The sequence below is a fragment of the Paroedura picta genome, chromosome 12 (assembly GCF_049243985.1).
Source record: "Paroedura picta isolate Pp20150507F chromosome 12, Ppicta_v3.0, whole genome shotgun sequence".
In the NCBI taxonomy this organism is placed as follows: Eukaryota; Metazoa; Chordata; class Lepidosauria; order Squamata; family Gekkonidae; genus Paroedura; species Paroedura picta.
Genome location: NC_135380.1, coordinates 52,143,237 through 52,163,622, shown reverse-complemented (window position 1 = coordinate 52,163,622; position 20,386 = coordinate 52,143,237). Strand labels below are relative to the sequence as shown.

At 51.9% G+C, this 20,386-nt stretch overlaps 1 protein-coding gene across 3 annotated transcripts in view; it reads left to right on the top strand.

Moving 5' to 3' along the window:
* The window catches only part of CFAP77 (cilia and flagella associated protein 77), a 159,529-nt gene that overhangs the window by 68,169 nt on the left and 70,974 nt on the right, over positions 1 to 20,386 (top strand). For all 3 annotated transcript variants that reach the window (XM_077306127.1, XM_077306125.1, XM_077306128.1), the window contains exons 2-3: positions 12,974 to 13,073; positions 15,711 to 15,939. In XM_077306127.1, the coding sequence (XP_077162242.1) occupies positions 12,974 to 13,073; positions 15,711 to 15,939 (329 nt within the window). The remainder of the gene's footprint in view (positions 1 to 12,973; positions 13,074 to 15,710; positions 15,940 to 20,386) is intronic.

The following is a 20,386-nucleotide window of genomic DNA, read 5'->3' as shown; positions in this document are numbered from 1 at the left end:
TTGAAAGGGCTCCTTTGGGCATGTCCGGCCGGGAGTTTCAGACGCAATCTGCTGTGTGGCGTGGGGGGCTGACTTTGTGGGATGCTATTTACCAAGCAGTTTCCCTTCGTGCCCTGAGAACCCGTTTTCTGCACTGCATTTGTTCAGCATGCAAAAGATTCCTGGGTAGATCTTTGGCCTTTCCCACTGCCAGTCTGAGAAGATGCAGCTGGCCCTGATACACCCCTGTTAAGGCACCTTCACCTGTCCAGGTGCCACAAAGGTGTTGCTCTGGATCTAGAAAACAGTGAGAAATACTCAATTGAGATCTGAAACTGCAGAGGGGGGGGGGAGTAATACCCTCCTCACTGAGAATCATTCTTTTGTTAGAACATGGTTTTAGCCCAGTGATACTTAGAAGACCAACAAAGCTTTAATTCCGGGAGAAAGTTTTGTGTCCATTCCCAGAATGAAAATTGGTGGATCTTCAAGATGCCCCCAGAAGCCAACTTTGTTCTGCTGCTTCTAACACAGCAAGCCCCCCCCCCCCCAATTATAGGAGACATGAGAATGCACTCAGGCTAAGAAGGAGCAGTAATAAAGCTGACATTTTGGGGAAATATTTTGCATGGGGGGCCCTTTGGGAGAGAGATCCAGAGACCTTTTCCCCCAGAGGCAGCCTCTTCTTTTTACCGACTGCAAGCGTGTAGAAGTGCATTTTAATCTCAGACCACTGACCCCCCAAGAGGGGTCAAAATGCATTTGGTCTTTGGGAGTAGGTCACTTTCTACATGTGTCAATGAGTGTCAATATATGTCGGATCTGTGCAACAACCTATGATTAATAGGGATGTTTTAAAACTCGTAAATGTGCACATGAACAGTCATAAATATTTGTTCTTTAACATTTAGCGTATTCTGCTGCTCAGCTTCTAGACAGGTTGTCTCAACCAGGCTTTTGTGAGGCCCTGGGGTTCCTGGAAGGGCAGCCTGGATGGGTGGGACTTAGTTCATTATATATATACTAGTAAGCAAGCCCGCTGCAGGGGAATGCAGCGGGCGCTAGGTGCTTACTTGAGTCGTCCTCGGCTGCGGCGGCGGCGGGCTGGTCGGCGGCGGGCTGGTCGGCGGCGGGCTGGTCGGCGGCGGGCTGGTCGGCAGCGGCGATCTTCCAGCGGCGGCGGGCTGATGCGGCGAGAGGCGCTTTGCGCCTCTCGGCGCGTCAGCCCGCCAGGCAGGGAACCCCCGGCAGCCGCGCTTTGCGCGACTGCCGGGGGCTCCCTCGGGCGGCGCCTGCCGATTGGTCCCTCCGATTGTCTGTCGTGAGGAAGGGACCAATCCGGACCCTTCCTCATCACGGACAAAGCCCGTGGCGCCACGGGCGGTTTAAAGATATGATTGTATATGCTCCTGTTGACCCTCCCCCTGGTGGGCCTGGAGGGGGTGGGCAGGGGAAGGGCCCCAAATGGGCGTGTCCCACCCTGTCCTGCTCCAGTCCTGGGGTTTCTCAAAGCCCGAGGACTGTTTCGGGGGTTTCTTAACAGAAAAAGGTCAGGAAAGGCTGCTCTAAGGTTGAGTTATTTCCTGCTCCTTTGCTGTTCAGCCTCCACTTGCAGCCTAGAAAGAAATTTTCAAGCTGGCGATGGCAAAAACTTTATTCAAACAATAAAATGAGTTCCTAGGTATAAAGCCTCGTTTTTGTATTTTACTTCATCCGTGAACTTATTTCTTAATTAGTCTTTTTTCAAGGATACTAACAACGTCTTCAACACCCTACCTTATATTTTAAAGCTTATATTTTATATTTTAAGCCATATAACTTGGGTCTATTAATATCAAAGGTCCATGAGGTAAACTAGGAACTCGTTCTATTGTTTGAATGCAGTTTTTGCCATCGCCAGCTTGAAAACGTCTTCCTTGTCGACTCGACTCACCTTCGGCTGACGGGTGGTCTCTGCTTCCACTGGCAGCCTGTCAGTCTCCCAGGACTACGCTTGATGTCCAGATGGGAGGGATCAGTGCCCGGTGGCCTGATCTCCCCACGAGCCCCCTGCCCTCTGCCCTCCACAGGGACCGCTGTAGGACTCCCAGGTTGGGAAACACCTGGAGATTGGGAGAGGCAGAGCCTGGTGGGGAGGGACCTCGATATGACAGGGACAGGGCTCCCTCTCTTCTTCACCTTCATGTCTCGCCGCCGCACAGCCTGGAGGCTGCAGTCAGAGCCGGTAGAGCCTCGGGAGGTGGTGGATTCTCCTTCTTGGGGAGTTTTAAAGCAGAGGCCAGAAAGGCATCGGACACAAAGGCTGACCCTGTGAACTCAGGCAGATGGTGAGTGGGTGGGCAGAGGGGATTGTGTGTCGTGCTTGGCTCATGCACCCTTTCTTGCCTGCCCATGGATATGCCAATCGCCATTTGGGGCATCATCTGGGCATGGAATTGGGGTCACTGTGGGTGAGCAGGTAGTTATGAGTTTCCTGCATTCTGCAGGGGGTTGGACTGGATGACCCTGGAGGTCCCTTCCAACTCTAGGATTCGTGGTTCCAACATGAGGATGAGCCTGGCCCAGCCAAGTTCTGCAAAGTTCCCTCCAGTCAAGAACACCCTGTTTCCAGGGGGCAAGGCCTGCTGACGGTTCCCCCTCGCTTCTTGGGGCTTCTGTGTTTTCTGTCTCCCTGGCCCTTTAAAACCCAAATGCTAAAGGTTCATTTGCATTTAGATCTCTCTGGCTCCTGCTTCTCATCTGAAGACAAATCCTCTCAAAGGCTGCTTAATTAGACCAAATTAGATTTCCACCCAGTAGCTTGTCATTCATTAGAAAAACCCGCTGTTCTTTTTTCTCCCCCCCCCCTTTTTTTTTTTTTTAGTAATTACAGCCTGGTCTAGACCAGTCCAAGTGTTCGCTTCCCCTTCAAGAGGCTGGCTCAGCCCTGCCTGGCTTTCTGCAGACAAGAGGGGGAAATTCATGCCGCCCCAGAAGTCTCCGCACTTTAAGAATAGTCTCAAAGCGTTTGTAGCCGTAATCGCCTGCTCTTCTTCATAAGCCCCTCGCAATTACATCCGTGATCCTTAAGTCACATCCATCTGTAATTGATCCGCTGACTCCCAGTAAGACTACTCTGGAGTAAGCGTTTTGAGGCATTCCAGTTCATTACAATAGCAGATTGGGGGTGGGGAGGTGGTAATTTGATGGCCCCAAAGCTAAATTCTGACACCATCGAATCAAGGCGGTGATTGTGCTCCCTAGTTCTGTAAGCTGTCTGGATCCCCGAAATCTCCTTTGGGCTTGCAGGGGGCCTGCAGGGGGGCTCCTGTCAGGCAGACATTCCACTTGCTGCACCTGTGCGCACCGCCCCATTTGACAGTCTGTCGACTCTGGCCCTCTCTGCAGGGGTGGACTGGGAGCATGCCATGAGGACACAGGGAGAGTCTGGGTTAGGGCTATAAAGCTGCTGTTTGGGAAATTCTCAGAGCAACAAGAAGGGAAGGACGGGTTTGGGGAGAGGTGAGAACTCAGCACAGATATGATGCCGTGAAATCCAAACGCACCTCTGTCATTCCAATTGCAATTCCAGGAGAAATCCAGGCCCTGCCTGGAGGCTGGCAACACTATGTATAACCCATCCAGGGGTAGTCAAACTGCAGCCTTCCAAAAGTCCATGGACTACAATTCCCATGAGCCCCTGCCACCAAACACTGGCATGGGCTCATGGGAATTGTAGTCCATGGACATCTGGAGGGCCGCAGTTTGACTACCCCTGTATTAAACAATGCAGTTCTTCCCGTTAAACTTGCGATTTGAAGCGTTGGTGCTTTTCTTTTGTTTTATTAATTAGGCTTATTACCCGCCACTCCTGGACTGGCTCATGGGGGGTTACAACTTGTCCGTATAAAAACCCAATAGAACAATTCGGACATAACATACAATAAAATGGAATTCCTAAAACCATGGCGGCCTTCAATCTCCAACCTCCTTAAAACATCTATATAGAGGAGTGAGACGAGGGAGCATAGATGATGATGTTATCGCTTCCCCTCTTAGCACAGGCTGGGGGTGGGGGGACAGATCTTCCTCGCCATGCCAGCCTCAACCATAGACGGGCAAAGCGGGTGGAGCCTGGGACGGACTGCTGGCAAACAAATGGCAATCCAAGTTAGTTGCTCAAAGTCAGGAGCCTGCTACCAGCCGAAAGGACATTTGGAGGGTGAAACGTGCTATAATCTGCCCAGCGTTGTTCTACCCTCACACTTGCCTCCCTCTCCCGCGCTCCCAGGCATGGGAAGTCACCTCCTTCTACAAATGGCGACGTGTGTGGAGTAATGCATAGGCAGCTACATGTGTAGGCATTTAAAAACCATTTACCACATGCTGTGCCTCTATGCTTCTGTGCACATGCATTGCAAGAAATAAGTAGTGCTATTTTAAAACAAAAACATTTACAGCCATTGCAGGACCTTTAAACACCAACCAGATATGCCAGGAGGGGATTGGTTGCCTACTCTGAGAGCGGCAGTATATGAATGAATGAATGAATGGATGGATGGATGGATGGATGGATGGATGGATGGATGGATGAATCTACAGTGTATTGCTCCCCCTTCTGCCTTTTCCAACCACTACTCTGGAAGTGTAGAGATTTGGCGACGTAGGTGTTGGCAAACCACACCCTCATAAGCTACATGGAAGTTTGATGATCTGGGCCAATTGTTAAAAACATTGCTTTAGCAGCAGCTGCCATCGCAGCACAAGGATCTTGTGACTGAAGTTAAGCTGTGGCAGCCATTTTGTCCTTGGCTCCACCTCCCATGGTAGCCATTTTGTGGCTGGGCCCACCATGCTGTGTCAGAATTCCAGAGCTACCCACAAGTTCAAAAAAGTTGGAACCTCCTAGTGTAGAGCATCCAACATGGGATGAAAACAAAGGAGACCAAGGCAATTTCCACACATCAGTAAAAATAGCATTACGCCAGCTGAATGGCATAGCGCTAAATCATATCACGACTCCCAGCCCCTCCTCCCCTTTTAGCTGTCTCGCCTTTGTCTGCCTTTTTAAAAATCTTCTCACCCTCAACTTGTACTGTTGGAAATGGCGGAAGAGAGCAACGCGCCTTATACGCAACTCACTTCCGCCTGTCAATTAATCCAGGCAACCAATCCACTTAAAGGTCCCACGATGCCCGCTAATTTTTTAAAAATTCATACTTCTCCATTGAATGCATAGTGCTTTTTGAACACCACCCCTTATGGCAGTGGTCCCCAACCCCTGGTCCGGGGACCGGGACCGGTCCGTGGATCAGTTAGTACCACACCGCGGCTCCTCCTCCTCCTCCTCGTCCTCTTCCCCAGCTGCTGCCTCGGGGGCTGCCCTGCCACTCTGCCGCCGGCTCACCTTTGGTGCTCTCCAGCGACCGCCATGGCTGGGGCTCTCCCTTGGTGTGGCACTGTGCAGCTGCTGCTGGCAGCACCCCCAAGCGTGCGGCAGGAAGTCAGAGGCACCTGCGGGAAAGCAAGTGGAGCAGGGGCTCAGGTGGAGCAACGTCCCTTGGCAAAAGAGCCCCCCCCCCCCGGGCCTCAGTAAAATAGTCAAGCGTTGACAATTTGATAAAAAGGTTGGGGACCACTTCCTTATGGGATTACAAGTCCTTTGAGACATTTAAAAACTAATATCATCCTGATTTTTTTTGGGGGGGGGAGGAACTTTCAAGTGGTAAGCTTTGTGTTACAACTTTGGGTGAAAAATATTTCTGGCATCACCTGCACGCTTGTCCCCCTATTCGTTGCTCCAGGAAGTTAGACCTTTTAAAAAGACATTCCCGTCCCTGGGAACAAGGGAGAGGGAGGCGGGTGCGAGGGCGGGATAAGGCAGGCGCCTTTAGCGCGTTTGAGCCTCCACGCCTTCCCTCTGCTGGTTGCCTGCTGGTTGCTCTCCCTTAGCTAGTGCTAAATAGTGCTAAATATGCAATTCCCCAACTAGTGCTTTAAAATGGAGGATGTAGCCGTCCGGTTCCTGCCCAGACACTGGATGTGGGCGACGTCATACGGAGGGGCCAGAATATAATGGCTACGTAAGGTCAGCATTTAATTACATTTAATGAGTGCAGAAAGGCCCCCAAACTCAGGGGGCTGCTTTCCATGATACCCACTCGGGACCTTGGGTTTGACCTAGGCCTGAAATCCTTGGGGGGAGGGTAGGTCAGAATAGGGATGCCAGTCCCAGGTGGGAACGGTGACCCCCGGAATTAGGGCTCCTCTCCAGATTAAGGGGGGAATGGCAGCTTTGGTGGGGGCTCCCCATAGCCTTCGACTCCACTGAGGTCCCTCCGACCCCCTCCCAGCTCCACCCCCAAAGTCTCCAGGGATTTCCTAACCCACAGCTGGCAGCTCAGGGGCCAAATATGAGACAGTTTGAGACCCAGGCCCCAGATAGTGTTCCTTCAAAGTCCACAGAATGTGAGATGAGAATTGGCTTGAACCGTTGGGCTCCCCATGACCTTTCTGCTTGGGTCTGACATCTGGGGGGGGGGAAATAACATAAACCATATTTAAGAGGCCCAGTTTCCCATGCTGAGGTAGTAAAGGGAAGGAAGCCCAGAGAAGTACCCAGAGAAAAGGATGCAGGCCGCCCGGAAACTAGCAAAGGAGGGGTTTAATTAGAGTGGAGAGGTGGGAAATGAGACAGCGAAATGACAACTTAATGAGGTCTAATGAAGTTGTCTGCTGGTGAGGACAGCTGTCGGGGGGGGGGGGGGCACAATCCGCATTCTAGCTAGGGTGGGAGAACAACCTGAGAGCAGGCAAGGCTGATGGGAGGCAGGAAGGAAAAAGAGGGAACCATTTTGTATGACCTCTGGGTGCCTCCCTCGGCCAATCTGCCCATCTACTCAAGTGGCATGAAATAGTTTGTCAATTTTAAGTGCCTTAAGTCAGCCTTTCTCAGCTTTTTTACCAGTGATAAAGCTCTGAAACTTTCTTCAGGCTTCGAGAAACCCCAGAAGTGGCGTGATCAGGCAGAATATGCTCAGGAAACAGAACTCTGGACACGCCCACCCAGGGCCCTCCCCTTCCCACTCACCCTAGGCCCATCATTGGCCATTCTGGGAGGGGAGGCAGGTGGACACTACCATACATGGTCATTGTTGTTGTTAGTTGCAAAGTCGTGTCCGACCCATTGCGACCCCATGGACAATGATCTTCCAGGCTTTCCTGTCCTCTACCATTCCCCGGAGTCCATTTAAGTTTGCACCGACTGCTTCAGTGACTCCATCCAGCCACCTCATTCTCTGTCGTCCCCTTCTTCTTTTGCCCTCGATCGCTCCCAGCATTAGGCTCTTCTCCAGGGAGTCCTTCCTTCTCATGAGGTGGCCAAAGTATTTGAGTTTCATCTTCAGGATCTGGCCTTCTAAGGAGCAGGCAGGGCTGATCTCCTCTAGGACTGACCAGTTTGTTCGCCTTGCAGTCCAAGGGACTCGCAAGAGTCTTTTCCAGCACCAAAAGCCTCAATTCTTTGACGCTTGGCCTTCCTTATGGTCCAACTTTCGCAGCCATACATTGCAATTGGGAATACTATAGCTTTGACTAAACACACTTTTGTTGGCAGGGTGATGTCTCTGCTTTTTAGGATGCTGTCAAGATTTGCCATAGCTTTCCTCCCCAGGAACAAGCTTCTTTTAATTTCTTTGCTGCAGTGATCTTGGAGCCCAGGAAAATAAAATCTGTCACTACCTCCCAATGAAGGTGAATGAAGCCTCGCTGGTTCGTTGCTTTCCCCACTCATTCCGAGGGGGAAAAAAATGGTGATCGCTTCGCCGGAAGTTCGGAGGAGAGAGCCAGGGGGAGAGACTTTGTTGAAACCGCTACATTGAGAACGTACAGGTCTTTTTAGCAGGTGTTGCTGGTTGTTGGCAGGAGTGTAGTGATTTTCTGAGGGTGAATCCACTTTTCCAGATTCCCTGGATATCGCTACAACGAAGCGGTTTTAGCGCTAGTGTTGCAGGAGTGTTGCAGATTGCTCACGTCGTCATGCGGAACGTCAAATTTGTATCGTTTACCATTTGTAAGACTTCTGTTACTTTTAACTCGTGTGGAATGGACCACAGTTTCGCAGGGCCTGCAGAATGGAGCTCTTCCGCCAGGTCTGTGGTTGAGACCAGGCCTGGAAGATCGTGTCCCTCCTGATATAGGCCCCTAGGCGAGTATCGTCAGTAGTCCCCCCCCCTCCTCCGGGTGTGTGTGGCGATGGCTGCTACTATAGGGTGGGGGAGGGTTTGTAGATTGTTTTAAAATGTTGCTGTATTTTATGTGGGTTTTAACTTGTTCTACATCGCCACGAGCCAGCTGGGTCTGGGAGTGGCAGTTACAAATTTAGATATGAAGGAATGAAGGAATGAATGAAGGAATGAAAACATGCACTGGTGCCTGATCCAAACAGGTTCTGGAACTTCTATCCAGGCTGCCTTGAGGAAATTTGCATTTAAAAGATTTGACTCAGAAAACAGAATGGCTGCATGCCCTCTGCACCCCAAGGAAGGTGCTGGTGTGTGCCATGAGGTCCAGGTGTGCCATGCTGGGGACTTCTGCTCTATCCATGCAAAGGTCACTTCCAGGATAGACATGTTGCAGTTAAGCCTGGAAAATAATTGCCAGAACAAAACCTGGCTCAATTTACAGGCAGGTAAATTAGCATGACCAATCCCAGTAAATTGGGTCACAATTTTTAACCAATGCTGCTGCGTGACCAAAGATCCATTTGAGGAGGTTATTGAATAGCTGTTTGGCATAAAGTGTTCCCATGACAGAAAAGGAGGCTGATTGCACTTGTCCATATGAATCATAGTGAATATGGCAGCCAAAGGTGGAGCCCACCACTCAGGGTGGGCCTTCAGTAACTCAGGAAGTATTCCGTTAGGCCCAGGTGCCTTCCTGGACTTTAATTGGCCTATTAGTGCTAAAATGTCCTCGGTTGATACTGGTGGCCATTCTGGAGCATCTGTTATCTGTGGTCTCTTTCATGTTTGTCCTCTCTTCGTAGAAAAGGTTCAAAAAGTATTTGTACCAAATTTCATAGAATCATAGAATCATAGAGTTGGAAGGGGCCATACAGGCCATCTAGTCCAACCCCCTGCTCAACGCAGGATCAGCCCTAAGCATCCTAAAGCATCCAAGAAAAGTGTGTATCCAACCTTTGCTTGAAGACTGCCAGTGAGGGGGCGCTCACCACCTCCTTAGGCAGCCTATTTCAGAAGGGACTGTTGTTGAAAATAAGATCTTTGGCCCCGAACAATTTGGGTTTTGTGACCATTATGTCATCTGACCCACGTAGTTAATAAATATAGCAGTAAAAACAGAGCTAAATTTTTTGTTGCTTTCTTGGATCTTAAGGGAGCATTTGATTCCATCCCTAGAGACTTGCTATGGAACAAGTGGGCTGATCTGAACATAGATAAAAGGTTATTTTTCCTAATAAGGAAACTTTGGCAACCTTTGGCAGTCTTCAAGCAAAGGTTGGATACACACTTTTCTTGGATGCTTTAGGACAGCGGTCCTCAGCCCCCATCCGGGGACTGGGACCGGTCCGTGGATCAGTCGGTACCGGGCCGCAGCTCCTCCTTGTCCTCCTTGTCCTCCTCGTCCTCCTCCCCGGCTGCTACCTGGGGGGCTGCCCTGCCACTCTGCCACCAGCTCACCTTTGGTGCTCTCCAGTAGCCACCATGGCTGGGGCTCCCCCTCGGCGTGGCACTGCACAGCTGCTGCTAACAATGAGCGGCGGGAAGTCAGGGGCCCCGGCGGGAAAGCAAGCAGAGGAGGGGCACAGGCGGCGGCGTCCCTCGGCAAAAGACTACCCTGCCCCCGGGCCTCAGTAACACTGTCAAGTGTTGACCGGTCACCAGTGATAAAAAGGTTGGGGACCACTGCTTTAGGATGCTTTGGGCTGATCCTGCTTTGAGCAGGGGGTTGGATTAGATGGCCTGTATGGCCCCTTCCAACTCTATGAGTCTATGATTCTGTGATTCTACGATTCACATACAAGCTGTCAGGTAAGACTTACAAAGTGGCTTCTATTCGCCTTCCCATTCCTCTCCCCACAACAGACACCCTGTGGGGTGGGTGAGGCTGAGAGAGCCCTGAGATCCGTGCTTGGTCACAACAGTTTTATCAGTGCTGTGGGGAGCCCAAGGTCACCCAGCTGGCTGCATGTGGGGAGTGCAGAATCGAACCCGGCTCACCAGATTAGAAGTCCGCACTCCTAACCACTACACCAAACTGGCTCTCAGGGAAACTAACACCAAAAATCATCTGAACACCGCCCGTGGCGCCACGGGCGCCACGGACTAAATAAAAGAGTAAGGCGTTCTGGGGCGGGATGTGTCCGGGATGAGGAAGGGTCTGGATTGGACCCTTCCTCATGACAGACAATCAGAGGGAACAATCGGCAGGCGCGAAGCGCCTGCCCATTGGTCCCTCTGATTCCCAGCCCCAGCAACTGCGAGCCGCGCGCAGCGCGGCTTGCAGTTGCTCCTGGCCTGACGCCCGAGGGAACCTCCGAGGGAACCTCAGCAGAGTGCAGCTTCCCGGGGCTCCGATCTTCCCACGCAGGCCGCAGCCCGCGCGCACCACCCCCTCGCCCCCAACTTACAATGGTCTCCGCCGTCCTCGCAGCCGCTCCCGGCTCGCTTCCTGCCCCGGCTTCTGCAGCGCCGCCTCTCGCGTTATCGTGCAGCCAACAAGATTCCAGGAAGAAACAGTCCACCAGCGGCCCTGCCAGCAAGCGGCCCGATGTGCGGGCGCGGCTCGCGGGCGCGGCCCGGGCACGGCCCGTGCCGGTCCCCAGCCTCAGAAAGGTTGGGGACCACTGCATTACAGAGTGCACAGATTTCAGAGTGCACAATGATTTCAGTTGTTAGCCAGGGCTGCCTACTTAGGCAGAGAGCCGCCGCCTGACAAGGTCAGTTTCTAGCGCCCGCTGTATTCGGCATACAGCGGGCTTTATTACTAGTAATCAATAAGGGTGTTAAACAGGACTGTATACTGGCACCCTTTTTATTTAACCTTTTCCTAAATGATTTAGCTCCATCACTATTTACTGTAGATGGCCATTGCCCTCAGCTCAGCTCTCTACATGCACCACTTTTACTTTATGCTGTTGATGCTGTCAGCATGTCTTGTTCACGAGTTGGACTAAAGCACCTCCTCAATCAGTGCTTAGCATATTGTGAATCTAATAGACTCACATTGAATTATGGGAAGTCCAAAGTGCTGGTCTCTGCAAAATCATGGACACCTTTTAGCTGGAACATCCAAAGGAACATCATTGAGCAAGTCAGGCCTTTTAAATTCCTGGGTGTACACTTTCATTATAGTGCGAGTTGGACTGTACACCAGAAGGATATAATAAACACTGTCGCCCGCTTCTTCTACACCAAGGGTAACCAATGTGCACCAGCAGCTCTCAAAGTTTTTGATGCTAAGTCATGTTCTCAGCTCCTCTATGGAATCCCGATATGGATAAGTTTCAGTTTTCCTTTTTGCGAAGCATTCTGGACATTCCTAACTGCATACCTTACGCCAGTGGTCTCCAACCTTTATTAGGCTGGGGACCGGCAGGGCATCGGGCTGCGCCTGCAGGGACCGCGCCCGCGCGGGCCATGCCCGTGCATCTGGCCGCGCCCGGCCGCACCTGCGAGCCGCGCCCTCAGATCGGGCCGCGCCCGGAAGCCACGCCCGCTGATCGGGTCGCGCCTGCGGGCCGCACCTGCGGATCGGGCCGCGCGGGCATGGCCTGCACGGGCGCAGCCCGGCCCCGATTCCTTCTCCCCGCCCTTCCGCAGTAAGAGGCTTCCCGCCAGGCCGCGGCCCGCAGGTTGGGGACCACTGCCTTACGCTACTCTCTGGAAACAAACCTAAGACTGTTGGAGACCAGGGCTTGGCTGCTTACTCTTAAGTTAAGGCGACCAGATTTTAACATTGGCTTGCTGGGGGGTAAACGGTAATGACTTGGGAAGGCACTGGCAAACCACCCCGTATTGAGTCTGCCATGAAAATGCTGGAGGGCGTCACCCCAAGGGTCAGACATGACCCGGTGCTTGCACAGGGGATACCTTGACCTTTTTTAAAGTGGGACATCATTGACCGGGGGGGGGGTTCTTGATTAAAAAATTGGTCTATATGGAGCAACAGAAAGTTTCATAAACACATAGAACGCAAAAATAGTATTGTAATATATATTTTAAAATTTCAACATAAGTACAATTTGCCAGGTGCCCCCAGATGTCCCTCCAAAAGTGGGACAATCTGGTCATCTTATCTTTTGGCTGCGTTCATTCTTTAATTCTGAATCTGCCAGTTTTACTTCTCTAATGCTCTCAGATCTACAGACTTCCGGCTGGTTTAATTATATTGAGTGAAAAGTCCAAGTGCTCAGCACCTCTTTGGACTCACTGGCCTGAGCACCTGCAACATCAGTCCATAAAACTATAAAACGCAGAATATTAGATATTGAATTTCAAGCGCGGAATGAAGCAGCTAGAAAAAAGTGTTCTCCACTTTTTTTAGGTCTCTCTCCACCATCTGATGAATTAGCATTCTATTTCTCTCACCTTGTTATTCCCCAACAACGCAGGGCTCTCAGATCCCTTACCTACAGAGGCACGGCCCATGGAAACCAGGCTCTATAGAAACCATACAGCATGTCTTTTTTTGACCGCCCCGTATACAATGCCATTCGGGCTAAAGCTCTAGTCTCACTCCTAATTAAATGTATTGGCTACTCTGATAAACGCAAGGTCCAATTCCTTCTCTCCAGTCAGGATCCAGATACAATTGATAGTGGCTAAATTCTTACAAATGGCAAATAAGCTGCGTGAACTTAAGAACCAATTGACTGTATTCTGATTTGTCTTATTTTTTATGCCAATAAAGTTTGTTGTTGTTGTTGACCAAAGATCTCGGAAGTGTCTGTGTTAACATTGTCTCCCCTCTGCCACCCCTTTGCTCCTTTTAGCCGGAACTGGGGAAGCCACGCCGAAGCTGCTATACGCTCCCGGGTTACGATTTCAATTACGGGCTATATCTGCACGGGACTGACGGAGGGGTCCCCGAAGGTAAGGCACTGGGAATGCGTGGGCCGCCCTCCTTATGCCTGGAGGTGTTGTTGTCTTCCTTCACGGTCAAGCCACCTGGGGGCCAAAGTGGAAGTTCAGCCTTCACACATCAGAGATTTCTAGAGGGGCCAACTCTGGGTTGGGAAATCCTTGGAGATTTGGGGTGGGGGGATAACACCTGAGGAGGGAGGGGTTTGGGGAGGGGGGGACCTCACTAGCACTGAAGGCCACTGACTCCGCCCTCCAACACAGGCAGTTGCTTGCAGGAGAACACTTCTCTGTTGTCTGGAAATCACTAGGGACATACCTGGCTGATGGGTTAACTGGGTGGGGCTTGGGGATGCAGTTAGCTGGGTGGGGCTTGGGGATGTGGGGGCATGGCTTAGTGATGCAGGGGTGGGGGGCCCGAACCAGGTAGCCACCCAAGAGAAAACTCCACACCGGACCTTCCCCATGACCCGATACCTTCTGCGTGGGCAGCAGGGGAGGAACCAGCCCCCTCAAGACATGAGTTGCCCTGTCAATCCAAAGGGAGTTCAGCATGTGGGAGTTCATGTTGGGCCGTTGTGGGGGAGCACTGCAGCTCACCTTGGGTCTGCAGCATCTGGGCAGACCATCACACTGCCCTGCCCTCCGCCCACAGGAGCGCGGTTGGGGGAGCCCAGAGCTACCGGTGGCCTTCTGCACAAGGGGCAAGCCCAGCACGGATCACAGCCATCAGGTGGTGCCCAGAGCACGTGCTGCCAGCCTGAAGCACAACCTCAAGGGCATTATCTATGCTGGGCCCTCAGAATAGGGGAGCACATAAACATAGAACATCGAAGCCGTATCACTGCAGCACAAAATAGGTTCAGGAGGGGAGCCCAAAGGGGCCTGAAGCAGAAGAACAAAGTCTGAGTCCGACGGCACCTTGAAGACCAACATTTCATTTAAAACATAAGCTTCTGTGTGCATCTGACAAAAAGTTCCTGCGCTCTTTAATACAACTTTGTTCATCTTAAAGGTGTCACTGAACTCCAACTTTTTTCTGTTGCACAAAAGTTTCTGCCCACCCCCCCAAAATGCAATGCTTCCTAGATGCCAACGTCCTTCCTAAGATCTATAGCTTTTGCAGTCCTGCTGCCTGTCTTGGACACTTGCCTGCCTATGACATTAGAAGCCACTTCATTTAAAAACCAGTTTGTGGGGGGAACATTTAAACCTTCCAAGACATTCAGTTGCTGACCTAAGAGTATCAATTGTCTTTCAAAGAATTTCATAGGGCAGTTAGAGAGAGAGACTGCTGAGTTGCATCCTCCTGGACTGAATCGAGACCTAGGCTTCCTGTCTCATTACCAATTTCTCCACGCCTACTACTATCCCTCTGCATCTCACCCCTAATCCTGTCCAGCTTGCTGTTGTCATTTGCCTTCTATTCTTCTTTGCCACCATCTGAAATCACACCACTTTCCAAAATATAGGGCAGATGGATTCACATTCTAGCTGTATCTGAAGAAGTGAGCAGCGATTCACAGAAGCTCCTCCCTGTCAAGCGTTGCAAGAACTCACAACAAGCTTCTTTAATAAAGAAAGCGTTTATTGAGAAGTTACTTCATACACCTAAGCTAAAGAAGTCAAATCTGCCTGAGGACAGATTTGCCTTCCCTTATCAAGGCAGTTCTCCCGCCGAAAACTTGAGAGTTCCCAAGGGAGGGGGAAAGGAGTCAACAGGTGCCATAAAACACAGTGTTACAATTCGCACGTCCTTGGTCTTCTCCGGAGACAAGATAAGATGCTATGGTTACAAAAGGCAGACCCGGCCGAGAGGTTCAAAAGACAAATAATTCACAGCTCCCTGAGATAACAGGGCGCACAACATAGTTTCAGTTTCAAGTAAGCATGCAAGCATAATATATGGGCCTGGGGCCCCAAGAACAAAGCAGGGAAAAGATCAGACAAATAATCATGGAGAGACTCATGCTAACTCATGGCAGGGTTCAGCAGCAATCCTGACACTCCCCTGCCACTCCTCTTGCAGTTTTCTATTTAGCTACTGCAGTTGCACATCTGGAGAGTCAATCATACAAACTTTTCCACATTTTGCAGCCATTTCCTGCCTCCACAATTGTATTTCCTTGGGGGTGGGGGTGACAGGTGAGAGCAGCACCCCCATGGACCTGTTCAGTACGGTAAGGTGGGAGGGGATTTCCATGCACCTGCTTAAGAAATGTTGTTCCCTCCCTTATAGCACAGATAATATGAGAGGAGATGTTCATGCCACGAAACTTCACTTACTAAATCCTGATGCATTTTTCCTTAGCTATTAGTTTAAGGGCAGGATGCAAAGTCACCTCTTGAAGCTCAAGCAGTTGAAATCTTCTCATGCTTCAGGTTGCAGGGATAGCTGAATTATCTCACAAACAAACATCAATATTCCCTGCATACAGAAAGCAAAGTGTCTGAGAGAACAGCTGTAGCTGAGACTTCTCCCTGACATGCTAGCTTTCTGCATGCAGAGCTTCTTTTTTCACCACATTGTACAAACACCCATTTGAAGTAGGCTAGACTTGTACAGTGCAGGAACAGTTTGACTCAGTCTCTGCACATAAATGGTTTTAAGAATTCTCCAGACATCTCTGAGCCTCTTTTTCTCCCTAGCCATTGGCCACTGGAATACAATAAAGCCCAGAGCCCCTTCAGCCAAGGAGCGGGCCCGCGATTACAAGACCATGAACCGCAAAGCCGTCCAAGAGGGCTACGTCACCGCCCATGAGCAGAACCTGCACCGCCAGATCAAGGACATCCGCTTAAGCGATAACGATGAACGACGCTTTAAAAAGACGCCCCCCAAAGTTCCCCCAGACATGACCTACGGAAGACCGGCAAGGTGAGAGCAGGAGGGCCAGAGTTTTATCAACTTACGCGGGGGGGGGGGGGAGACAGGACCTCCTCTTTCCCCAAAATAGTAAACCTCAGAAGGACTCCATAATGTCGCCTGAAATAGACCTGTCTCCTGAATTTATGATGGGGGAATTAGCTCTTCTAGGAGACAAGGCATGTCTGAGAGAGAATATCTTGTCAGAAATCTTAGACATTCTAAAAATTAATAAAAAGGGGTTTTATTGAAACAAGTAAAAGAGGTCCCTAACAACGTACATACAACTTAATCTAAACACAACCATACAGATGAAAGTAAAGGGATGATCGGGTGCAAAAGAGGTCTAGGATTTTGGGTCAAATACGAATTATATTTACCATCCGACGTGATGGGGGGGGGGGTCTAGAAGAAGGAGTCCACCGCCAAGCTGAGTCTCACATAAGGAAGAGACAAACATGAGAATGGAGCTGGCTTGTCTCCGCTTTCTCCTTATAGCAAGTGGGGGGCTAGGGGCTGGGCATGGAGGCGCTAAAACATAGCTTGGATGTGATCAGTTAGGCAATGGCAAAGAAACAGAGGTTCGTTAATGGGGGCGACCCAGAATTTGATAAAGAAACTCTAATGGGCCATTAGGGAACCTCCATAGCTGGGGAAAGACTCTGGGAGTGACCTTGGGAGTGGACCCCTCTGCATTTAGGCTGGGAAGAGAGTTTAGGTGTGGTGGACCCTCTCTTAATGGGATCTAGGGACCTCTCCCTCACCAAGGGCTGCCAGCTCTGGGTTGGGAAACACCTGGAGATTTGGGGGGTAGGACCTGAACAGGGGGTTGGGAGGGGAAGGACCTCAGTGAGCCCTAGGGCCATAGAATCTGCCTTCCCAAGCAGCCATTTTCTCTAGGGGATCTGGTTTCTGTCAACTGGAAATCAGTTGTAAGCTAAGAGACCTCCAGTCACTCCCTGGATGTGGCCAACCCAGCATTTTGTGGCACAGAAAACATCTATGGCTTGCAAATCCTGTTGTTGTTGTTAGGTGCGAATCTGGACATGATACTCCGTTTGATACAGCCCAAAATCCCATTTGCCTCTTTAGCCACTGAGTCACACTGCAGACTCATGTTCAATGTAGGGTCTACTAAGACTCCTAGATCCTTTTCGCACATGCTACTGCCAAGACAAGTCTCCCCCATCTTATATTGGTGTATTTGGTTTTTCCTACCTAAATGCAGAACTTTACATTTGTCCCTATTGAACTTCATTTGATTCAGTTTAGCCCTCTTCTCAAGCCTATCAAGATCATCCTGTAATCGATCCGCAGACTAAAGAGATGAGTTCCTGGGGTGGAAACAGCAGCTTCGTATGGGGGGGGATGGGTGGTATAATGTCTGGCTGGGCCTTCCTAGGTTCTCCCCCCAAAAAATATTCAGAAATTTTGCAACCTGGAGTTGGCATCCCGGTGGCCTCTTGTGGCTCATTGTTCCACTACACGGGGGGCCCCCCAAGATTCCCCCAAATAAGCCGCCTCTCTGTGGCCCGCTGCCGCAGGGTCTCCTGTGTCTTGGTACAGGCTTGGTAAAAAGCCTTCCTTTTGCTCTGCTCTGTGTTGGGCCCAGGCAGGGGTCACATAGAGATTTCAGTTTAAACAGCTAATTGCTAATAAAAGCATTTTTTAATATACAAAATGGGGAGGAAAAGGATGAGGAGACGTGATGAATGGCGGTGAGTATTTTGCACGATAGCAAATGGGCTTTGCATATGCAAATTGAATGGATTTTAAAATGGTATTTAATGACAATTTTCGTAGCAGGCATTAACATTAATTGCAGCCAAATGAAAATGCAGCATTAGGTTGCTGTTAGCGCAAGGGCCCCGACCATAAAGCTTTATCTTGATCAGAACCAGCCGTCACGGGTGTGACAACGCGGCCCTGCAAATGGCAGGCAAAGAGCTTTTACGCTACCAAAGGAGCCCCCAAAGCAGGCCGAAATCAGCATCAATTTTGCTTTATTTCTTCATAAACGGAGGTTAAATGGCTGCCTGGGAAAGAGAGCCTGATGCAACAGGAAAGTTTTCTCTTTCAAAACACACAAGCAAAGACCAACCGCAGAGGAGAGAGACAATTAAAGTTATTACAGCCCAACCCAAATCTTTCTCCCTTTTACGCCGGCCTGCTGTATTTATCCCCTCACTTTAAAAGCATGTTAGATACCAAATCAAATGACTGGCTCATTAGAGCCACTTTAAGTTTAAAATGGGAGAACGTGGAGATTTAACCCATTCCTCCTGACTGGCGAATTGAAGACCGGCCACCCGCAGAGAGGAAAGCTTGGCAGGGAGGGAGGGACGCTGCAGAGGGTCGGTCGGGGTCACATGGATTGTGGGGTCCCCACGCTGGACAACACAGAGGTGGGACGTGCACTCGAGCGGCTGCTGGCACCCTCGGATGACGAGCAAGGGAACACACTGAAGGGCTGCAGCGACGCGTTCATTTACGTGGAACGTTTCTAAAATACATCTCTGGGCAGTGCGCATGGGCACCAGCTCTGGCTCGAGAAATAACTGGAGACTTCGGGGCTGGAGCCCGGGGCGGGCGGGATTTGGGGCTGGGAGGGGCCTCAGGGGAGAGTAATGCTATGGAGTCCCCCCCCCTCCCAAGCAGCCCTTTCCTCCAGGGAAACTGATGTCTGTAGTCAGGAGATGGGCTTGAATTCCAGGGCATCCCCAGGCCCCACCTGGAGGCTGGCATCCCTCCGTCCCCCTCCCAAGCAGCCCTTTCCTCCAGGGGAACTGAGCTCTGTAGTCGGGAGAGGAGCTGGAATTCCAGGGGATCCCCAGGCCCCACCTGGAGGCTGGCATCCCTCCGTCCCCCTCCCAAGCAGCCCTTTCCTCCTGGGGAACTGAGCTCTGTAGTCGGGAGAGGAGCTGGAATTCCAGGGGATCCCCAGGCCCCACCTGGAGGCTGGCATCCCTCCGTCCCCCTCCCAAGCAGCCCTTTCCTCCAGGGGAACTGAGCTCTGTAGTCTGGAGATGGGCTGGAATTCCAGGGGATCCCCAGGCCCCACCTGGAGGCTGGCATCCCTCCGTCCCCCTCCCAAGCAGCCCTTTCCTCCAGGGGAACTGAGCTCTGTAGTCTGGAGATGGGCTGGAATTCCAGGGGATCCCCAGGCCCCACCTAGAGGCTGGCATCCCTCCGTCCCCCTCCCAAGCAGCCCTTTCCCCCAGGGGAACTGAGCTCTGTAGCCTGGATATGAGCTGTAATTCCAGGGGATCCCCAGGCCCCACCTGGAGGCTGGCATCCCTCCGTCCCCCTCCCAAGCAGCCCTTTCCTCCAGGGGAACTGAGCTCTGTAGCCTGGAGATGAGCTGGAATTCCGGGGGATCCCCAGGCCCCACCTGGAGGCTGGCATCCCTCCGTCCCCCTCCCAAGCAGCCCTTTCCTCCAGGGGAACTGAGCTCTGTAGTCTGGAGAGGAGCTGGAATTCCAGGGGATCCCCTGGCCCCACCTGGAGGCTGGCATCCCTCTGCCCCCCTCCCAAGCAGCCCTTTCCTCCAGGGGAACTGAGCTCTGTAGTCTGGAGATGGGCTGGAATTCCAGGGGATCCCCAGGCCCCACCTGGAGGCTGGCATCCCTCAGTCCCCCTCCCAAGCAGCCCTTTCCTCCAGGGGAACTGAGCTCTGTAGTCTGGAGATGGGCTGGAATTCCAGGGGATCTCCAGTCCCCACCTGGAGGCTGGCATCCCTCCGTCCCCCTCCCAAGCAGCCCTTTCCTCCAGGGGAACTGAGCTCTGTAGCCTGGAGATGAGCTGGAATTCCGGGTGATCCCCAGGCCCCACCTGGGCATCCCTCCGTCCCCCTCCCAAGCAGCCCTTTCCCCCAGGGGAACTGAGCTCTGTAGTCTGGAGATGGGCTGGAATTCCAGGGGATACCCAGGCCCCACCTGGAGGCTGGCATCCCTCCGTCCCCCTCCCAAGCAGCCCTTTCCTCCAGGGGAACTGAGCTCTGCAGTCTGGAGAGGAGCTGGAATTCCAGGGGATCCCCACGCCCCACCTGGAGGCTGGCACCCCTCCGTCTCCCTCCCAAGCAGCCCTTTCCTCCAGGGGAACTGAGCTCTGCAGTCTGGAGAGGAGCTGGAATTCCAGGGGATCCCCACGCCCCACCTGGAGGCTGGCACCCCTCCGTCTCCCTCCCAAGCAGCCCTTTCCTCCAGGGGAACTGAGCTCTGCAGTCTGGAGAGGAGCTGGAATTCCAGGGGATCCCCAGGCCCCACCTGGAGGCTGGCATCCCTCCGTCCCCCTCCCAAGCAGCGCTTTCCTCCAGGGGAACTGAGCTCTGTAGTCTGGAGATGGGCTGGAATTCTGGGGGATCCCCAGGCCCCACCTGGAGGCTGGCATCCCTCCGTCCCCCTCCCAAGCAGCCCTTTCCTCCAGGGGAACTGAGCTCTGTAGTCTGGAGATGGGCTGG